At 42.3% G+C, this 22362-nt stretch overlaps 1 protein-coding gene across 1 annotated transcript in view; it reads right to left on the bottom strand.

Annotated features, from left to right (window-relative positions):
• The window catches only part of TWSG1 (twisted gastrulation BMP signaling modulator 1), a 59893-nt gene that overhangs the window by 4776 nt on the left and 32755 nt on the right, over nt 1–22362 (bottom strand). Inside the window, exons 3-4 of the mRNA XM_062201364.1 lie at nt 19839–19938; nt 559–825 (exon numbers count right to left, since the gene is read on the bottom strand). Of these exons, the coding sequence (XP_062057348.1) occupies nt 559–825; nt 19839–19938 (367 nt within the window). The remainder of the gene's footprint in view (nt 1–558; nt 826–19838; nt 19939–22362) is intronic.

Below are 22362 nucleotides of genomic sequence, written 5' to 3' on the forward strand. Positions count from 1 at the left end.
TACAACTCAATGGAAACACATACCAGAATCAGGGGCTGCTGTTGTGGCGCAGCAGGTAAAGCCGCCGCCCTCGACACCAGCATCCCATATGGGCACCAGTTTGGGTCTTGGCTGCTCTACTTCCGATCCAGCTCCCAAGAGCTTGGGCCCCTGCATCCATGCGGGAGACCTGGAAGAAGCTCCTGGCTCCTAGCTTTGGGCTGGCCCAGCCCTGGCCATTGCAGCCATATGGGGAGTGGATCAGCAGATGGAAGATCTCTTGATCTCTCTGTCTCTCCCTCTCTCTAACGCTTTCAAATAAATAAATAAACCTTTTTTAAGGAACACCAGAATTAGGAGCGGTTATTTATTTTTCTAGAATGGCCTTTACTGCCGGGAATATGTGCTGACATGTTTCCCTATTTACTCAGGCATCAGGGTTACTGAAATCTAGAATTTACTTAGGCCCATCCAAACTTAAAACCAAAAATCTGCTCCAAAAGATAATACGGATTTTGTAAACCGTGTGAACAGACCACAGGAGGGGCGGAGTAGCAAAAGCCAACTGCTGGCGGTTACCTTTGTCACTGGAATACGGTGCATGAACGTTATTGCTGGGGACAGACACGTTTTGGTGGTGTGGCTGGTTCACAGTTTCTAAAAATGAAACCAGATTCTCATGATGGGAAAGCTCTTCTGCAACAGGGAAGGAGACGATGTTCCAGTTCAACTGAGTGTCTCCTTCTGTGAGCGCCCGGAAGAGAGAAGGGATGGGCTCGTGGAGCTCCTCCACCGTGCTCTTGGAAGTTGGCGGTGTGTCGCTGTAATTCCGGGGATTACACATACCTGGAGGGGCGAGAGGGCAGAGAGGAAGAAAATTGATTTTTCTCACTGACTGCGACATCATGAGGTTTTGTCAGTTACTGCCTTGCAATCAAAGCTCCACTGAGTTAAGATAACGTGACATCTACCACGACATGTAGATATTTTGCTGTTTGTTTGTTTGGCTGAGGGGACCTAAAAGTGATGACACTCCAACCCAATAGCTCTGAAAACACCAATGACGCAGATCATGTTTGGTAAATACCCATCTTCCACTAGCAGAAACACAGCCCCTTGGAGAAAAGGCTTATTCCAGGGCTGGGGCAGGGCAAGCACAGATGAGCCACAAAACAAAGAAACGCTCAGTGAAGGAAGGGGTGTGTGGAAAAGACACAAGATGCAAACAGAGGGGACTCCCACCAACTAAATCAATAATTTGAGCATTAAGATAGTAACAATGGATGACCACCCTGGCAATAAAGCAGGATTTGATGACATCTGGAATGAGGAAACAAAACCACCACTTGGCCCCTCACAAAGGTGGTTTGACTCTGACGGAACTCTTCAGTGGATGCTTAAGGCTGGTGGGTGGAACTTCGATGAGGAACATACTGATGTATTCTCCACAAAATACTTATCAGTTGTACACAGGTTGATAATCACCTTAATGCATAGAAATCTTGTAGATATGGAAATGATCAGGAGGTCAAGGTTAGGACCCAGCAATGGGACAGGCTGATGCTGTGTCACCTGACATAAGGCATATAGTGTCACTTCGGTGATGATGATGTTGCCAAGAGTGTGTGACTTCAGTCTGGTCGTCAGTCAACATCAGGAGGACCAAGGCTGAGGATCATCCCACACAAGATGAGTTCTGTACTTTAAGATGGACTGTCTCAGACCTGAGAGGTTTCAAGAGACAGGACAGCTAAATGCATCACATACTCCTAGGTAATATCTTGGACGAGAAAGGAACAAAAGATACCCTTGAAACAGCTGGTGAAATATGAATGGGATTTGCAGACTGGGTGGCCATGTGGTAGCAGTATTGGCAGTCTGATTTGGAGAGTCGTATGCAACTTATATAGGACAATGTCCGCGCTGCTGGAAAACACAGACTGGTGTGTTTAGTAGTGATGGGACATGATGTGTAGAACTTGCTTTCAGAAGATTCAAACAAAGATGAGTTTGTGTGTGTGCACATGCGTGTGTGTGTGTGTGTGTGTGTGTGGAGGGGGGGTACTGAGCAATGCAGCAAATGCATAGCTATGGGGAGGGCCTTTGTACTCTTCTCACAAATCTATACATCTCAAATTACTTAAAAGTGAATTATTAAAAAAAAAAAACAGTGACTAGAGAGAATGGGAGACAGTGAGTATGAAAAGCTTTTTCAAGGAATTTTACCATAAAGAAGAGAGTGAGAAAAGCACTTGGTTAGCCCCAACGATGAGCTGTCCGGGCAGACGTGGTACGGAGGGGCTACCCCCACGCCATGCAGCCCAAATGTGGACTCCATGAGCTGTTGCTTTCTACCGCTGTGCTTTGCTGTAGGCTGTGGAACTAACGCAACTGGAGCTGAGCCCTCAGGGTCTCCTTGTGCAAATGTCATACTTTAAAAAGCTAAATTATGTTTCAGTTTTGGTTAGTATCTATTAGGCATAATACAGAAATTCTTGTCTTCCTTAACCTTTGAAAAGGTTAAGCAAATGTATGATTCCTTGATTTTCAAATTCAGGGCAGAGGAAAAACCATGCCATTTGTTTTCCACATCCTGGTAGTCTAAGAAACGTGGCAAGAGCTGAGGAGGACAGTAAAGCTGTGCATGTTGTGCCCAGCACTTAGCACTGCTGAACTTGAACAACCTGGAATGTATGACAGAATCCTGGATTAAATGATCCAATCTGACCTCTTTCTTCATAAATGAGGGAACACGCCCAGACATGTAAAATGTCTTGTTCAACATTCTGTAATCGAGGACATGATTCAGCCTCCTGTTCTCACCTCCACTGCTCTAATAACCACAACCTCTAAATAGGCTTTCAGTGGCATCAGAAAGACAAGACTCAGAATGCTTCTGTTATTCGAATATTCGTGACACAGTCTTCTGCCAGAGTCTATGATGAATGGAAATTAGAAATCAGAGATTAAAAAGCAAACAACTAAGTTCAAAGGCTACAGCTAAACTCCCACTGAACACTTTAAAAGAAACTTCAGGGGCTGGCATTGTGGTGTGATGGATTAAGCCGCTTTCTGCAATGCTGGCATCCTACACTGGCTGCTCCACTTCTAACGAGCCTGGGAAAGCAGCAGAGGACAGCCCAAGTCCTTGGGCCCCTCCACCCATGTGGGAGTCCCAAAAGAAGCTCCTGGCTCCTGGCTCCTGGCTTTGGCCTGACCCAGTCCTGGCTGTTTGTAGCCATTTGGGTGGTGAACCAGTGGATGGAAGATTTCTCTGTCTCTCCCTCTGGCTCTGTAACCCTACCTTTCAAATAAATAAAAATAAATAAATAAATAAAGAAGCTTCAGTGCTCATTATCATAGATTTATAAATTTTTATTTTAGAATTTTGTGCATTTAACAAACTTAGGCCAAAAATATTTATAATTTAGATCTCAATGCACTGAATTAAAACCAATAAGCATTCCCAGCTCCAGTTCAACCAGTTCTAGCTTCTTGCTAATGCTAATGCAGACGCTGGGAGGTAGTTGTGATGGCCCAAGTACTTGGGTTCCTGCTACCCACACCTGTTGTCACCATATGTTTGAAAACAAAGGATACATTGAAAAGTAGTTTACGTGACAAAACCACAGTTTAGGATAGAAGTTAAGATAAAGGGGGAAAAAGTTACTACTCTCTTGGATGAAGGTGCAGGTTGAATGACGGCAGCCAGTCCCAAAGAGTTAGATTGAAAAGCCAGCAGTCTTCTCCACTCCCCCGCGAGCCCACTCCCAGACACAGCCACTGCACAGGTTTGTCTTCAAGTTTTTCTGGTCATTATCACCACAAGAATTTCAAAACAAAGACTAAAGTATCAACAGAAACTCCTTTAGACATTATCTATGAATCCTCTCATAGGAAAGATAAAGATTAGATTCATCTGTACTAAAAGCATCTCTCTCCCATATTCTAAAAATTGTACTATAACACTGTAATTTATTTCCTTTATATTCTTAAGTACACTTAAACTTCTTATATTATTCCAGATCTTTTAATTCACTCATTCTTGGATACAGATATGGGAACTCTCCTCACTACCCACCACCACCTCCCAGCTTCTCCTGACTTCTGTTTTGACAAACTTGATAATCACAATTGCGTCACACATATACAATGAGTCTTGTCTTACACAACGCTTTCAAAAATTGACAACTAGTAAACAGTAGTTACCTTAATGTTGTTTACAGTAGGGTCTGTCAAAGGACCAAGGACAACATTTTTGATTTCAAAATGAATGAACTTCTCTTTGAACTCTATAAAATATTGAAAACAATGCTACATTTCACACAGCACAGCCTATGAATGCTTCTTGGCAAGAAATGTTGAACCTGAAACTAATCAAGCTCTTACAGTTAGCTTCAAATTACTAGAAATACAGCAGGATACTGGAACAACTTAAAAGATAGCTCAGGAAATAGTAAATCCTGAATTTGGACAGTCTACAGTTAAGTGAGTGTCTCTAAAACGTCAAATGGCCTGGGAAGAAAAACGGATGGTCACTCTGGCTTACATAACAACTAGATGTAGTACAAGGACCTTGTCTGGATGAATTTAAACAAGTCAATTATAAAAACACATTTTAAAGACATCTGGTAATAGCTGATCATGAGTCGAATTTTAGGGTACACCAAGAAATTACTGTCAATTGTTAGGTGTTATATGTCATTATCATTATTATTAGAAAAGTAAATGTTCCTTTTTTTTAAGAAATTGACACTGAAAACTGTAGGGCAAAAATTCTTCCTGTCTGTAATTTGCTTTTAAGTACTTGCACAAAGAACAAGAAAGATAACACAAATGTGGCGTATTTTCAATCTGTTGAATCCAGTGATGGATATGAAGGAGTTCATTGTACTCTCCTCTTCACTTCTGGGCCTATTTGAAAATTTTCGTAACAAAATGAACTGCATATTTAATTCCTTTACGGATGATTATCTTCTTGTTGAGCTTTTGTTTTTTTCTTACTGTTGTTATCCCTGGAACTTTCTTCCTTGACCGTAAGCGTGCTAGTGAAGTTTAGTGAAGTGAGGACACCTGACAGAGTAGGCGGGCATCTCAGTTAAGAATGCACAGCCCAGTCTGCGTCCAGCCTGCAGTTTGTAGAGGTATGGGCCCAGAGCTCCTCTTCCTGCTTCCCTTTTGTGGAATATTCCTGGGCACAGAGCTTTCTCATAGTGGAACTCATGAAATTCCTCCAAGCACCTTATCAGCGCAGCATTATTGGACCTCATCCATCTTTTGCCTTGCAGTGCCAGAATGAAGCACTGGGCTACCAGTAACATCAGTGGCCCTAGTCCTTATCAGTTAGCTCAGTTTCTCTCTAGACAGGGGAAGCTTGGATTATTTCAAACTTCTGAGGAACACGAGAGGGAGCAGCTGTCTATGGGGAGGTCTTAATATAACCTTGCTATTTTAAAATCCACTTCTCACTCCTACACTCCAGAAAGCTGAATCTGGAGTCCCTTTGGTTTAGCTGGGAAGGTCAGTTCTGCTCCTACTATAATTCCCATCTTATGCAAATAGTATTTCTTCCAATCTGTTTATAAAACAGCAAAATTCCATCTTTTTTAGATATTTAATGTAATTTCTAATTATAACTATTTTTTGTATTTCTCTTTGTTGTTGGACTTCATTTCAAATTGTATCCCTGGTACTGGTGGCGTGGAGTAGCAGGTAAAGCCACTGCCTGTGATGCTGGCATCCCATATGGGAGCCAGTTTGCGGCCCAGCTGCTCTACTTCTGATCCAGCTTCCTGCTAGTGTACCAGGGAAAGCAATGGAAGATGGTCCAAGTGCTTGGGCCCCCTGCACCCATGTGGGAGACCCAGAAGAAGTTCCTGGTTGCTGGCTTTGCACTGGCCCAGTTCCAGTTATTGAGGCCACCTGGGGAGTGATGCAGCAGATGGAATATTTCTCTCTCTCTGTGTCTCTCCCTCTCTCTAACTCTGCCTGATAAATAAATCTTTAAAAAAAAAAAAAAAAGAAAAGAAAAAAAAGAAAAAAATGGGCTAACGAAATGAACATCTCTCAAATGATAAAATAAAAAAAAATTGCATCCCTATATTTCATTTTCCTGGGGCCTTATGTGGAAAAGAGGAAAATATGTCTACTTAGAATATCATGTTGAACTGGGGCTGGCACTTTGGTGCTTGGGTTAACGCCCTGGTCTGAAGCACCGGCATCCCATATGGGCACCAGTTCGAGACCTGGCTGTTCCACTTCCCATCCAACTCTCTGCTATGGCCTGGGAAAGCAGTAGAAGATGGCCTAAGTGCTAGGGTCCCTGCACCTGCATGGAGACCTGGAAGAAGCTCCTGGCTCCTGGCTTCAGATCAGCATAGCTCTGGCTGTTGCAGCCATCTGGGCAGTGAACCAGAGGATGGAAGACCTCTCTCTCTTTCTCTCTCTGCCTTTCCTTCTCTCTCTGTGTAACTCTGACTTTCCAATAAATAAATAAATCTTTAAAAAAAGAAAAATATCATGTTGAACCAAAAGTCACATTTACCTGAAGGAGTTAGAAAATGTGATCAATTCTCTGTCCATCCATCCATCCATCGCAAATATCTGTACCCAACTTCCTGCAGAACATTTCTACTTGAGAACCTATGGGCTCTGAAAGCCATCTGTCTCAAACATCTTGTCTAACACATCAGGGTCTAGGTCAGCTTTCTCCATCTTGGCTCCCTTCACAATTTATTCAGACACACAAAACACAATCCACAAACCTAGACGTTATTCATGGATCCCACCACCCCCCACTTCCTACTCTCAGAGTGTCACCAAAGCTTGTCAAATTTAACCTTCTCATTGTTTATCCAGTGAGGTCCCATCTTTTTTTCTCCTTTGTTCTCACCCTAGTCCAAGTACCCATCAAATTTTGACTGGACTTGAAACACTATAGTTTGATGGAGTTTAAAACTCTTCCCTCCATTCTCTTGCAGAAACGCCATCTCCTTTAAAACACATGTTATTAGATGTTATCATCCCTTTGGCCATTTATCTTTATATACTCAGCCATGTCCTGTCATTTACTGAAAACTCCAATAACTGGATCACTGTTTCAATTTACCACTACACCTGTTGTCACTCTCGATAATTTCAACATTCATGTTGAAGATCAACCAAACACCCTAACCTTTCAGTTTCTAGACCTACCTAGTGAAAACCGTTTATTAAATGTTAGCTTTTGATTTATTAAATAATGTATTTGAGAGGTAGATGTGTGTGCACACGAGCACACACACACAGTGGTGGGGAAGGGACTCCCATCAACTAATTCATTTCCCAAATGCCCACAACATCCAGGAATTGACCGAGACCAAAGCAGGGAATCAGAAACTCCATACATGAGTGGCAGAAACCCAATTATTTGAGCCATCATTGATGTCTCCCATCATTTGCATTAGCAGGAAGCTGGAATCAGGAACTGCAGCCAGGAATCAAACCCGGATACTCCAGACTTAATGGGCATCTTACCTGCTAAGCTAAACACGTGCCTGTGAGAATGATTTTTAAATCCATCCCACTTCAGTCTCTTGAATCATAAATCAATCCTTAATGTCCCTCTTTATCTATATTCTATATACAATTCAAACCAGATTCTGACAATTTACCTCCAAAATATTTCATGAATCTGAGCTCCACTTTTCCATTGCTGTCAGTAATCTTAATCTAACCCATCATTCTCCCCTAATTGAACTGCATGTCTCCTGGTTTTTGTCTCTTCTCTTCACATTCCTCATATCTTCCAGATAATAGAATAATCATTTAAAAATGATATCAGGTATCACCAGCACACACTCTCCAAGGGGTTTCCATTACTCTGAGAATACAGCCCAAACTCCTCTCCGTGGTTTCCAAGATCTAGTTCTAACCTAAGTTACTGACCTCTCACCACCTGTCTCTGTAGATTACTGTTTTCTGTTACTATAATTAAATGCTTGAGACTATGTGATATATAAACAAAAGGGATTTATTTAGCTGAGCTTTGCATGCTGAAAGTCCAAACAGCACAGTGCTGATTCTTGCAAGGGCCCCTGGCTGCATCCTATCACGGTATATGGTCTCACGGCGGGAAAAGATGCAAGAGGGAGAGATCACACAGCAAGACAAAAAGCCAGAGCGATGCAGGGGTCAGGCTTGCTCTTTCCTAAGGACCTTCTTTAGAGAACTAACAAAGATCTCATAAGAACTACTTAATCCCTTCTTGTGGGAAATTACCCCAGTGACTTAAAGAACTTCCACTATCTACCTCTCAAAGGTTCCATAAGACCTCTCCATATCCCACACTGGGGCCCAAGCTTTCAACACATGAACCCTTGTTGCGCACACTCAATCCATCTCCAATTCATAGAACCTTGGCTACTAACATTTAGCTATACTGGCCATGTTTCTTTAGCCACTGTACTTAAAACATTTATAGTTTAATATTAAATGGCTCACATCCATCTTTTTTTGTTCTGGGTTAACTAAAGTTACTAATTTGTTAGAGATAAACTCTTGTTATTTCTTTCTTCTTTTTCTTTTTCTTTTTTTTTTTTTTAAACAGGCAGATCCGAAGCCAGGAGCCAGGCACTTCTCCCGGTCTCCCATGCAGGTGCAGGGCCCAAGGACTTGGGCCATCCTCCTCTGCACTCCCTGGCCACAGCAGAGAGCTGGCCTGGAAGAGGAGCAACCGGGACAGAATCTGGCACCCCGACCGGGACTAGAACCCGGTGTGCCAGCGCCACAAGGTGGAGGATTAGCCTGTTAAGCCACGGCGCCGGCCCTATTGTTATTTCTATAAAAGTTAATTTTTCCAAAAGTTAGAACTTTCCAGTGTTGACAAAAGGAGGAAACAAATGCTCTTTGAAATGTGTACAACTCACATTAGGATTTTCTCTAAATGAAAAAAAAAAAAAAAAGGGCAGATATTGTGGTGCAGCAGTTAAGATGTTTAGACACCTACATCCCATATGATGCCTGGGTTCGAGTCTTGTCTCTGTTTCTTACCCACATTCTTGCTAATGTGAACCCTGGGAGGCTGCAGATGATGGTGCAAGTGCTCAGGTCCCTCCCACCCATGTGGGAGACCTCGACAGTGTTCTGGGCTCCTGGCTTCAGCCTTGGCTATTGATGGCGTTTGAGGAGTGAAACAGTAGATGAAAGATCTCTGGCTCTGTCTCTCTTCCTTTCAGATAAACAGATAAATAGTTTAAATGACAAAATATTGTTAAAAGATTCTTCTTAAGCTAAGTAAATATGGAGTTATTTTAAAGGTATCACAGAGGTTCCATTGTTGTGGTACAGCAGGTCAGGCCATTGCTTGTAACACCTGCATTCCATGTCTGGGTGCCAGCTGGAGTTCCAGCTCCTCTGCTTCAGATCCAGCTTCCTAGTAATGTGCCTGGGAAGGCAGTAGGTGATGATCCCCGCTACCACCCATGTGGGAGACCTGAGTAGAATTCTTGGCTTCTTGGGTAGGGTTTGGCCTGGTGGCTGTGGCCATTTGGGAAGTGAACCAGCTGATGGAAGATCAATACCAACACATACACTCACCCTCTTTCTCTCTCGCTCGCTATTTTTTTGTTTATCTATTTGACAGGTAGAGTTATATACAGTGAGAGAAAGAGACAGAGAGAAAGGTCTTCCTTCCATTGGTTCACTCCCCAAATGGCCGCTACAGCTGGCACTGCGCCGATCCGAAGCCAGGTGCTTCTTCCTGGTCTCCCATGCGGGTGCAGGGCCCAAGCACTTGGGCCATCCTCCACTGCCCTCCCAGGCCACAGCAGAGAGCTGGACTGGAAGAGGAGCAACCGGGACTAGAACTGGTGCCCATATGGGATGCTGGCGCCACAGGCAGAGGATTAATCAAGTGAGCCACGGTGCTGGCCCCACTCTATCTCTTTCTCTCTCTTTATCTCTATCTCTCTCTCTCGCTCTATCTTTATCTCTATCTCTCTTTCCCCTTCTCTGTCACTCTGTCATTCAAATAAATAAATAAATCACTGGGAAAAAAAGTACAAAACTAAGTGGAGAAAAAGAGAGAGAGAAAATCTTCCATCCTCTGGGTCACTCCCCAAATGGCCCCAGTAGCCAGGGTTGGGCAGAAGCCAGGAGCCTGAAACTCTACCCAGGTCTCCCACATGGGTAACAGGGGCCAGGCACTTGAGCCATCACCCATGCTTTCCCAGGAGCATTAGCAGGGAGCTAGATCAGAAGTATAGCAGCCAAGACTCAAACCAGTGTTCATATGGGATGCTGGTGAAGCTGACATCACAGGTGGCGGCTAAAGTTGGTGCATCACAATGTCAGTCCCTAGTTTTGCACTTTCCATGGGTCTGGACAAGATTACAATGACATACATCCACCATCACAGTGTCACATAGAATAGTTCCACTGCCCTAAGAACCCTTTCTGCTGGGCTGATGTAGCCCACTCAAAATCAGAATTCCTTGCACCTATTTATTCCTTAATGTTAGAAAAGTAGTACACATCCGAGTGAAGCCAGACAAATCCGTTCTATGTGGGAGCCAAAGTAACACACCAAGATCTGACCTAAGATACAAGCAGCAGAGTCTCAACCAAAAGTCTAGGTGTTCCAAAAGATGTAGGGACTCAATCAGGATCAGCATCAGAACTGTAGCTGTCAACTGAAAATCAGAGGTCAAAGAGTCTCAAAGAATTTGCCTACTAAATAGCAGGATTGGAGGAAAAATCATTCATCCATTAGTTGCTAGAACCTGTTTTGGGCTCATAGTTGTGTTCCAAATACCAAGTGCAGAGCTGTCTAACCTTGTTTTCCAAGCACTGTCCATTGCCTGAAACCAGCCATCTTTCCCTCCCCACTGCCCCTTTCCTCCACTTACCTGGGTGAGGTAAGAGATCTGAGATGAGCCAGCAAGCTATGGTTGCCTAGCAGGTTTTTAGCAGGCTTCCCAGCCTGGTCTCGGAGCTTATGACACTTCCACTCAACTAAATGCTACAAGTGACCTTCACACAAGGAAGAATCTCATACTTCCAGATCAACATTATCCAAACAGTACTTCACTGAATTCCAGTATTCTGTAAGATGCTAACTATGTAATCCAAGATTAAATGCTTGCTGTGTTTTTGCTTCATTAGCTTGTTATTAATTTTTCTTATAATTTAACATTTGACATAGAATTGAATTTTCAATGTACATTAATCATGGGTCAACATTATAATTTCTTTGACAAGTAGAGTTATAGACAGTTGGAGAGAGACATAGAGAAAGGTCTTCCTTCTGTTGGTTCACCCCCCAAATGGCCACTATGGCTGGTGCTGCGCCCATCCGAAGCCAGGAGCCAGGTGCTTCTCCTCGTCTCCATGCGGTGCAGGGGCCCAAGCACTTGGGCCATCCTCCACTGCCTTCCCGGGTCATAGCAGAGAGCTGGCCTGGAAGAGGGGCAACCAGGACTAGAACCAGCGCCCATATGAGATCCCGGCACTGCAGGTAGAGGATTAACCCAGTGCGCCACAGCACTGGACCCCTAGAGAATCCATTTTTAAGAGCTGTGTCTGTTTGGTAAATTCTTTACAGGGAACACCTGCAATCCCAAAGGAATTCTTGATGCTGGTATTTACATGTGTACATGAAATTAACATATTATGTGTAGAAGAGCAACAGTGGGGAGCAGGGGAGAATGGCTCTATTTAATATTAAAAGATAAAATTTCTATAAATAAAACAGCGTGGGCCGGCGCCATGGCTTAACAGGCTAATCTTCCGCCTTGCGGCGCTGGCACACAGGGTTCTAGTCCTGGTCCGGGCGCCGGATTCTGTCCTGGTTGCCCCTCTTCCAGGCCAGCTCTCTGCTATGGCCCGGGAAGGCAGTGGAGGATGGCTCAAGTGCTTGGGCCCTGCACCCACATGGGAGACCAGGAGAAGTACCTGGCTCCTAGCTTCGGATCAGCGAGATGCGCCGGCCGCAGCGGCCATTGGAGGGTAAACCAACGGCAAAAAGGAAGACCTTTCTCTCTGTCTCTCTGTCTCTCACTATCCACTCTGCCTGTCAAAACAAAACAAAACAACAACAACAACAAAAACAAAAACAAAAAAACAGCGTGGTATTGCTGCATGAATAGACACAGAGACTAACAGTACAGAAAACCCAGAAATAAAGCAAAGTGTTTTCATATGATAAAAGTGGTATCTCAAATTACTGGAATAAATGTATTTTAAATCAATATAGTATTAGGAGTTTAAAAACTGGATCCATGGCTCACTTATATGAGGGTACTTCAAAAAGTTGGTGGAAAATGGAATTAAAAAATAAATTTATTTTGGTGCAGAAAAACTTGAAATCCATGGAAACTCATAAAACAAGGTTAACCCAAATGTGTTAGAGAATTACAATGCAGATGTAACTAATCGAACAAATAAAACTATGTAAGTGCCATTTGGGAGTATATGGTAGTGGTAGGGAATCCAACTATGACTCAAACTCTGGAATATTAAATTGACAGTTAACTATATAAGAATAACAAACTTTTTAGAATTAAAAATGTCAAAGAAAAATCAAAATACACATGACCAAAAACTGGGGGAAAATCTTTATAATATAACACAGATGTAAATGTAGTATCTCTAATACACGTACATAATTTTTGAAACTCCTAAATATGAAAAAATATAGAAAATTGGGCAAAATATAGGAACAAAATTTTTGTGCAACTCACAAAAAGTAAATATACATAGTCCTTTAACATAGGAATAAATGTTCACCTCCACTGGTAAATAGAGAAATGAAAATTGAAATGATCCCGTCTCTTATTAAATTAACACAAGTCCAAATATTTGGTAGTGATAGCAAAAAAACTCTAACAATATAATTTCTTATGAATGTTGTGGGAGGCCAGGCATGTTGCCAAGTTGCACTGCACTGGCAGGTACCCAAAGGCTATAGCTCACCTGGAAGAGAATCTGACAATATCTAGCAATGTTATACAGAATCAATCATTTACACAAAGTTATTCTGGTAACAGATTGGAACCAAACAAAATGTCCATCTATGGATGATTGAGCACAAAAATTGTTAATTTCAACAAAGCATTCCATGTAGCTACCAAAAAAGATTAATATGGAAGAAGCTCTAGGACATTCAATTATGTTTGAAAAGAGGGGAAAAACAATCAAGGGGCATAAAGGTTTATATAAGAAACGAATGATTCATATATTCATATAACATGTAAATGTTTTTTTTTTTTAGTTTTAAAAAATGGCTATAGGTAGGATGAAAGTACATGTTCTAGTCTGCTTGAGACAATTCAGGTCGATTCAGGATTAGGTTTAGTTTACTGTTCTGGTTGCATTCTCAAAAGTATCCCAGCTTGAATATTTACACAAGTCACCTTAAGAATTTGAGGGGAGGGCCCAGAGTGGAAGTGACAAAGATCTATTTTACCACTGTTATGTACATTTATTTTTATAATTATGTAAATGTTTTATCTAATGAAAATGCAAAAGTAATCAAAAAGGAAATAATCCCTAAAAGTTGAAAATAAACAAATGAACCTAACTTTATATCAAGTTGGTCACACAAACACACAGAAAATTATTCCAGGGCCTGGCTCTGTGACGTAGTAGGTTAAGCCTCCACCTGCGGCACCAGTTTGAGTCCCGGCTGCTCCACTTCTGATTCAACTCCTCGCTAATGGCCTAGGAAAGCAGCTGAGGATGGCTCAAGTACTTGGGCCCCTGAACCCACATGGGAGACCCAGAAGAAGCTGCTGGCTCCTGGCTTCGGACCAGCCATTACAGCCATTTGGGGAGTGAATCAGTGGATGAAGATCTCTTTCTCTTTCTCCCTCCCTCCCTCTCTCTCTTTCTCTCTCCCCCTCTACCTGTAACTCTATCTTTTGAATAAAATAAATAAATCTTTAAAAAAAGATGACTCCAACTGACCCTGGAACAACAGAGTATTATATCTTCAGTATATATTCCAAGATTAGCAATCTTAACTTTTATTTAATAGTCCCACTAATATTACAAACAAAGCATACAAGGAATTAATATCATTATTAACTACTTAGAAATATAAAATCAAAAGTAGTAGAGACCCTGTAATCTTACATTTGAAACTGCAATATTAGTACAAACTCAAAATTTTCCCCTTTAGCAATTTACTAGTTTCTGCCCACTGGAAAGCACTAGAAGGAAAGACAATGTGGTAGTAACAAGTCCCTTCGACTTTAGAGACTGTGGTCTCTAAAGGGAACCAGTGTCCCTACAGAAACGGCCAATTCCAGATGTAGGCAGCAAATGCAGGGACAGAGATGACAGAAACCACATCAAAAGGAGCTTACTGAAGGCCTGAAGAGGATCCTAACCAAGGATGGAATAATTTGAACAAAAAGAATAATACCAGCAACCAATTGAAATATTAGATACATATTTTAAAAAGCCATGAGCTCATAATGTTATTAAAAAAAAAAAAGGACAGCTACTGAAAAGCAAACAAAATGTACTAAATTCTAATGGAATTTGCTAAGGCATATATATGGTCAAGTACTCTGAAAACAGACAAAGAATTATGTATTTGAATTTGTTTATTTATCCTTTATTTTAAGGTCAATAGGGGACACTAATGGATGAGGGGGCATTCTTCTACACAAAATAATTCCAACTAACATTGCAAAGAAATAACAAAAAAAAAACCTGTTACACAATTTATTATGAAATGACTGATTAGGTAACGGTCACTGATGACAAGTTGAAATTACCAGGCAAAAGGCTGACCAGGACCTTCACCATGAAGGAATCAGACTTGCACCATCTAGGTCCACAGTCAATTTCAGCATCAATAAAGACAGGATGGCTAGATGTGTTTGCCTTTTATTATGTATACTGTACCACTGTATCCCACTTCTCCAAAACTCAGCCCGAATCTAATCATCTTTAGTTCTAATTTTTAGCCTATACGAAATAAAGAGGGCACCATAATTAACCAAATAACCACAGGAAGCAATCAGCCAAATGCAGAATGTGGAATGTCCTTTATTTTCCATCAGAAAACTGATGGTTTTCTGAAAACACCAGTAACTGACTGGTTTCTGCAAAGAGTCAACAGAATACTAAGAGATGGGGATGAAGGGGAGGAGAAACTGTTCTAGAATAAAAGCAACTTAAGAAACCTCACAGCCAAATATAGGGAGTGGACTTTGTTTGACCTTGATTTGAATAAAAACAACTATACAAAAAATTTAGCCCATCAGTGAAGTCTGAGTATGAGCTGAGTATTAGATGACATTAAAGGACTACTATTAATTATAATAGGTAAGGCAATGACATTGTGTTATGTAAGAAAAGTCTCTTTTTTGGGGATATATAACTAAGATACATTTGGGGTGGAGTGAAATTATTTACCTTATAAAACCCCAGCAAATCAAAAAGGTTTGAGGCAGGTAGACAGATGTACAGAAAGACAGACAAAGGGAGGATACTAATGCTAGTTCAAATGGGGTAACAAGTAAACAGTAGTTCACTATATTTTTTGTGTACATTTAGAAAAGCAAAGATGCACACACATAAAAGGGGTTGCAGGTGGAGACCTAGGACTGAAAAACTACAGAATTTGAGGAATATGTTGGGCAGCAATGATAACAATGATCCATAGTGGCTACTCTGATCCTAAGGGAAAATCAGAAAAGAGAAACAAATCCTCTCACCCAAGGGAACTTGTGGAGAAAGCTTGCTGGACAAAGATGTGCCATTACCCATTGGAGGAGGCAGGAAAGGAAGGCTGGACTCTAATTTGGGTCCTCTCAGAGGCCTGCACCCACCCGTGCAAAGTATGGGGACAGTTTCAACTTAGAGCAGTCACAGGTTTGCAGAGGACATCAAGAGAGCCTAATTTGGAAGGGAGTTGCCTACCAGGAAGAAGACTGCTATAGAAACAGGATTAGAATTTCTATAAATTTTACCCTAGAAAGGAATATTTAAATTTTATCTTAGGAAGTAAAAAGATTAACTGAAATTAAAGTGAAAGCTAATGTTACATTATGCACTCAACTCAAAGTTTAAAACTTAAAGGTAAATTTTATATATATATATATATATATATACACACACACACACACACACACACATATATATATATAAAACCACAGAGACATGAATACATGTAACTGTTCTTCAATGGGGAAGCGGCAGAACACTTTCTCTGGAAGAAGAAGCTGAAAGACACTGTTACCATGGTGTGATGATGAAAACACGCATAACACGCAACACTCACAAACTCAGACACAGACACACATGCACACACACATGATTTTACGAAATGCTAAAAGTGTATCTGTATACTTTGACATTGTGCTTAAATGCTTGTATATCAGGGCTTAATATAGGTATTTCTCTTTTTTACTTTCATTGTACATATTAAAAGAATTTCATTTAATACTCTAAAATAACACACAGCTTCTTTTATTTCAGCTGATATAGTAAAAAATTACAGCCGTTAGGAGTAAACTGCTCATCTTGGGAGAATAATGCAATAAGAATTCATTTATTTGACAGTGTCATGTAACATTTGAGTAACTTCTTTGTGTCAAACATTATATTAGCATTAAGAGAGTGGGGCAGCAGGTCCACAGCAGTTATATTAGGTATACTGTGTCATGTGTTACTACCAAGATAAATATAAGAGGACAGAAGGAAAGACTTCTGTTCCCTGCTCTCTCAGAATCCCCTAAGAAACAATAAGGTAAAACAAGAAACTGGAGCACTAAACCAGGCAGAATCTCCCTCTGGCCACCGTTCACTGTGGAACCTGGGGAGGCTCAGGGGCTGGAAGCACCAGGTATGGCAGAGGCAGGCCCATATTGCAGGTGGTTACACCTTCAGCCACAACTGTGGGGGATGGGAAGGCTATTCTCCAGAGATATTAAACCCAAGAAGCCCTGCACTGGGAATGGCAGGAATTGCAGAGGGTAGAGCTGAGGCTGGAAAACACGAGGGGAGTGATGGAAGAAGGCTTGTGGCAGATTGTGTCCCAGCCCCTCGGGATCCCAGAATCTCTGTTGCCACACAGACCACCTCCCCCCCACTCCCACTCCCATGCCAGGCAGACAGCTGGAAGATCCTGCTCTGACAAAGCTGTGCAGCCCCAAAGGGCAGAATCCTCAGACATGAAACAGCCCCCAGCGAAACAACAGCTCCCATCCTCAGTAGTCTGACAGTGAGGCAGGCCGATTCCACGTCCCAGCCCCAGCCCTCCAGCCAGCTTTGGAGCACCTACATTTTACATGGAATAGATGCCCAAGGGTCACCAGACATTTGAGAAAGCAGAAATAATATCAGGAGTAGAAGCAAAAGCCTCTACGACAATACTTTAATAATCCCAGAAAGGTAAGGAAAACTCCTTATTTATAAGACAAGAAAAGTTTGTTGCCCTAAAAAGGACAATCAGAAACAATCTTGGAAGTTAAAACAAGAAGTTAAAATTTTAAAATTAAAACAAAAGTTAAAAGATAAGGAAATCTCTTAGGAAGTATACCAAAAGTACAAAAAGACAGGATAATTCACTGAATAAGTTAGTGCTTACATTCCTACGTATTGAACTAGGATGTAACACTAGTTTGTACTAATTATTAAACACTGATTTAACTAGGAGTAGTGATAAAACTGTATTTGGAAGACAAGAGATAAGAGAGCTACATCCTCATCTATCATGACAGGGAATCAACCAGTAGTTTCTAGGATATTATTAAGGATAATGGCAGCAACACAACCTGAAGACTTGACAGAGGTGGACTCTCAGGCACAGGATCAAAGCACTGGACAGAAGTGAGATGGGATTGTGTCAGCACTGCGTGATTTCTTTTCTTTTCTTTTTTATTTTAAGATTCATTTATCTTTTGTTTTCTTAAAAGTATTTATTCATTTGAAAGGTGAGTTACAGAGAGAGACAGGGAGAAACAGAGAGAGGGAGAGGGATCTTCCGTCTACCCAAATGGCTGCAACAGCCAGGGCTGGGCGAGCCTAAAGCCAGGAGCCAGGAGCTTCTTTGGGGTCTCCCATGTGGGTGCAGGGGCCCAAGGACTTGGGCCATCTTCTGCTGCTTTCCCAGGTGCATTAGCAGTGAGCTGGATTGGAAGTGGAGCAGCCAGGACTTGAACCAGTGCCCATATGGTATGTTGGCACTGCAGGTGGCAGCTTTACCTGCTACACCACAGCACTGGACCCTAAAGCATGCCACATATCTCACTTTGATAAAAATAGCAATGAACGGGACCTGAATCGTTGTGCAGGTTAAACTGGTACCTGCAAGAGAGATGCAAAAATGGAGGATCTCTTCCCATACCCCCTCAGTAATTCTGCCTTTCAAATCAACAAATAAATCTTACTGAAAAAATAGCAGTGAATGTATTAATGATCAATATGACAATATCCATGGTTTTTTTTTTTTTTTTTTAGATTTATTTATTTGTTTCAAATGCAGAGCTACAGAGAGAGGAGGGAAAAAATGGAGAGATATCTTCCATCTGTTGGTTCATTCCCCAAATGGCCTCAATGGCCAGGGCTGGGCCAGGTTGAAGCCACGAACCTGGACCTCCCATCTGGATCTCCCACATGGGTGACAAGGGCCCATGTACTTGGGCCATCTTCTTCTTCTTTTTTTTTTTTTTTTGACAGGCAGAGTGGACAGTGAGAGAGAGACAGAGAGAAAGGTCTTCCTTTTGCCATTGGTTCACCCTCCAATGGCCGCCGCGGTAGGCATGCTGTGGCTGGCACACCGCGCTGATCCGATGGCAGGAGCCAGGTGCTTCTCCTGGTCTCCCATGGGGTGCAGGGCCCAAGCACTTGGGCCATCCTCCACTGCACTCCCTGGCCACAGCAGAGAGCTGGCCTGGAAGAGGGGCAACAGGGACTAGAACCCGGTGTGCCGACGCCGCAAGGCGGAGGATTAGCCTAGTGAGCCGTGGCGCTGGCCATTGGGCCATCTTCTACTGCTTTCCTAGGCACATTAGCAGGTAGCTGGACTGGAAGTGGAGCAGCTGAGACTTGAACCAATGCTCACTTGGGATTCCAGTGTTGTAGACAGTGGCTTAACCCACTGGGCCACAGAGCTGGCCCCAATATCCCTATTCTTAAGAATTTGATACGCTATTGAAAGAAACATGTAGAACAACAATTACAGCAGCATCCAATCTAGGGCTTAAGTACTGGATCTCAGTCAAGTGAAGAAGGCTCTTGAGAAAAGGGGATGATTTGGGTTTAGAAGATGACAAAAGGAGCTGGTGTTGTGGCACAGTGGGTTAAACTGCTGCCTGCAATACCGACATCCCATCTCAGAGCACTGATTTGAGTTCCAGCTGCTCCACTTCAAATCCAGCTCCCTGTTAAAGTGCCTAGGAAAACGGCAGAAGACTGCCCAAGGACTTGGGGCCCTGCCACCCACTTGGGAGATCCAGATGGAGTTATGTGCTCCTGGCTTTGGTCTGGCTCAGTCTGGGCATGCTACCATTTGGTGAGTAAACCAGTGGCTGGAAGAACTCTTTGATTCTTTGTCTCTCTCTTGTTTTCTATCACTCTGCCTTTCAAACAAATAAATATTTTCTTAAAAAAATTCAACAGTATAAAAAATTTCAAAATAAAAAGTAAAAAATCCTGCCTTGTTCTCTTATTCCTCCTTCATAAGAGCAAGCACCCCAGAATTCCTTCCAGACCTTTTTCTATAAAAATACACACATGTGAATGCTATTCAGTGCAAGGAAATACAATTACTAATGTATTTTGTACACATATGTGTATCATCCTCTTACAAGTTTTCAAGTCTCTTGGTTGAAGGACTGTGTGAGAAGAACTTCACGTCAACTTACCAACGCAGTCACAGCACTCATCCCAGAGGGCCCCGAGACACAGCATACACTCCTTACAGCAGGAACAATTCCCTTCGCCAGGCCGGCACTGGCAGAGCTCCTAGAGACAATCGAGAGAATACAAAGTACAATTGTTATTTTTAAATAATTTTTTACAATATTTGAATTTATAGTTACTTGATACAATTTTTAAAAGTATTTATTTATTTGAGAGAGTACGTGAGTACAAGTACGAGCTCCCACCCACTGGTTCACTCCCCAAATACCCACAGTGGCCAGGGCTGGGCTGGGGCTGAGCCCAGGAGCCAAGAGCCAGGAACTCAATTTAGGTGACCTCCGGGGTAGCAGGAACTCAACTGTGCCGTCACTGCTGCCCCTCAAAGTCTGCATCAGCAGAAAGCTGCAATCAGGAGCCGGAGCCAGGAATTGAACACAGGTACTCCAACCTAGGCTGCAGGCATCTTAACCACCAGGCCAAATGCCACCCCATATTTTTATTCAACATCGTTAACTTTTTGTAAGAATATAAATATTTATAGTATCAAGCAGATTTATTTTCTTTTGGATATATTTAGTGACTATATACTGGGATGCTTTTACTTTATTTTGAAACAAAGAAAACATTTTACTTTATAAGCTATAACTTCAGCCTCATACCAACTCAACAAAATAATTCAGTACAATAACAGATCCTACTTTTCAGCAACTGGACTGACCGTCCAAATAATCTAAACCATAGTCAACTTGTATTGGGAGCTGTGGCTTCCTGATATGTAAAGTATGATTTATTTATTTATTTATTAAAATATTTAATTTATTTATTTGAGAGGTACAGTTACAGACAGAGAAAGGTCTTCCATCCTCTGGTTCACTCCCCAAATGGCTGTAATAGTGGGAGCTGAGCCAATCCAAAGCCAGGAGCTTTTTCTGGGTCTCCCACATGCACGCAGGGGCCCAAGGACTTGGGCCATCCTCTACTGTTTTCCCAGGCCATAGCAGAGCTGGATCGGAAGAGGAGCAGCCGGGACATGAACCAGACCCCATATGGGATGCCGGCACCACAGGTGGAGGCTTAGCCTGGTGCACCACACTGCCGGCCCCATAAAGTATGAATAAAAGCACCTTTTAAAAATACTATTTTTTGATCATGTGATGTATGAAAACTTTGTGTGTGATGTGACAGATTAGAGGGCAGCAGTTACTCCTCTCCCTGTACCTCCTCTCTCTGCAGTGTGACTTTCCAGCTCTTTTCTTCAAGGGATAAGGTCTATTTCCAGACCCCTTGAATTTTAGGGATCATGAGATTCACTCGGATCAACAGAATTTGGTGGAAGTAACATCATGTCATTTCTGAGTCTAGGCCTCAAAAACCCTTGAGTGTGTCCACTCTTTCTCTATAACTTTGCCCGGTGCTTGTGAAGCCCAGTATAAGCCCACGTTGACAAGTCAGTCCACTTGAAGGCAACCCAAATCAGCCAGCTTCTAACTAGCCAGCTGCTAATAGCACACATGGGAGTGAGGCCAGCTCTCAGCTAACCCAGGCCCAAAATGCCAACCCACAGAAATAAGGACTAAGTAAGTGGAGATATTTTAAATCACTGAATTTGGGGGTGAGTTGCTGGCAAAATCTAACTAGTATCACCTGCTCTGCGAATGGAGCTGAGGGCAATTCCTTCCGCACTGGCCCATCACCTCCATGCCCCAGCTGCCACTCCACAACCTGACCTACACGGATGCTCTACAACCACCAATGCTCACTGGGCTCTCCCTATTTAAGAGAAACTACGTAGAAAGAACATTAATATTTTATGACTTCATTGAAAGTAACTTGGCAAAGCTAATTTTACTCTGAGGCTTAGAAGGAACTGCACAGGTCCACCAGACCATTCTGCCATCTAACACTGGAACCTCTTCTATAATACCCCACAGCGGATGAGGAACTTAATAATCCCAATAACCTGTCCCAACCTTGTAGCCCTCTAGCAAGTGATTCCTTATGCTGAACTGAAGTATGATTCCCTGGGGCTGCTTTGTAAGACGCCCTTGCCCAATAACAATGTGTCTCCAACAAAGTCATTCTCAATTTTCACACTGGCTATACTAGACTCTTGGACAATCTCTCTACCATTCTTGGTTGCCAACCACCCTTGGTTCCCACAATCCTGGATTTTGGCAGGTATGACTTGAACTATATGACCTTTCTTCTCCCAGACTACAAATAATTGGAACAAAGGCAGACTGTAGCTGATCAGTCATGTTTTCCCCCAGGATTTTGGAAGTGGGACACAAATGTCTTTTACTCTTGGTTAGGAACGTGCACTGTGGTGTGATGGAAAGCTGGGATTGGAGAGGCCATGTTCGGCCACATAAGTAGTCACAAGGAGAAGAGCACTGAATAGAGGGAAAAGCCATTTTGCTTCCTTGCAATGATTTAATTCTTGGTCCTAGTCCTTTGAGAGGTCTAGCTGTACTTCTTGTCAGAGATATTCTTACTAATTGGAATAAGCTTTAGTCCCTTTCAACA

The sequence above is a fragment of the Lepus europaeus genome, chromosome 9, assembly GCF_033115175.1.
Source record: "Lepus europaeus isolate LE1 chromosome 9, mLepTim1.pri, whole genome shotgun sequence".
Lineage (NCBI taxonomy): Eukaryota > Metazoa > Chordata > Mammalia > Lagomorpha > Leporidae > Lepus > Lepus europaeus.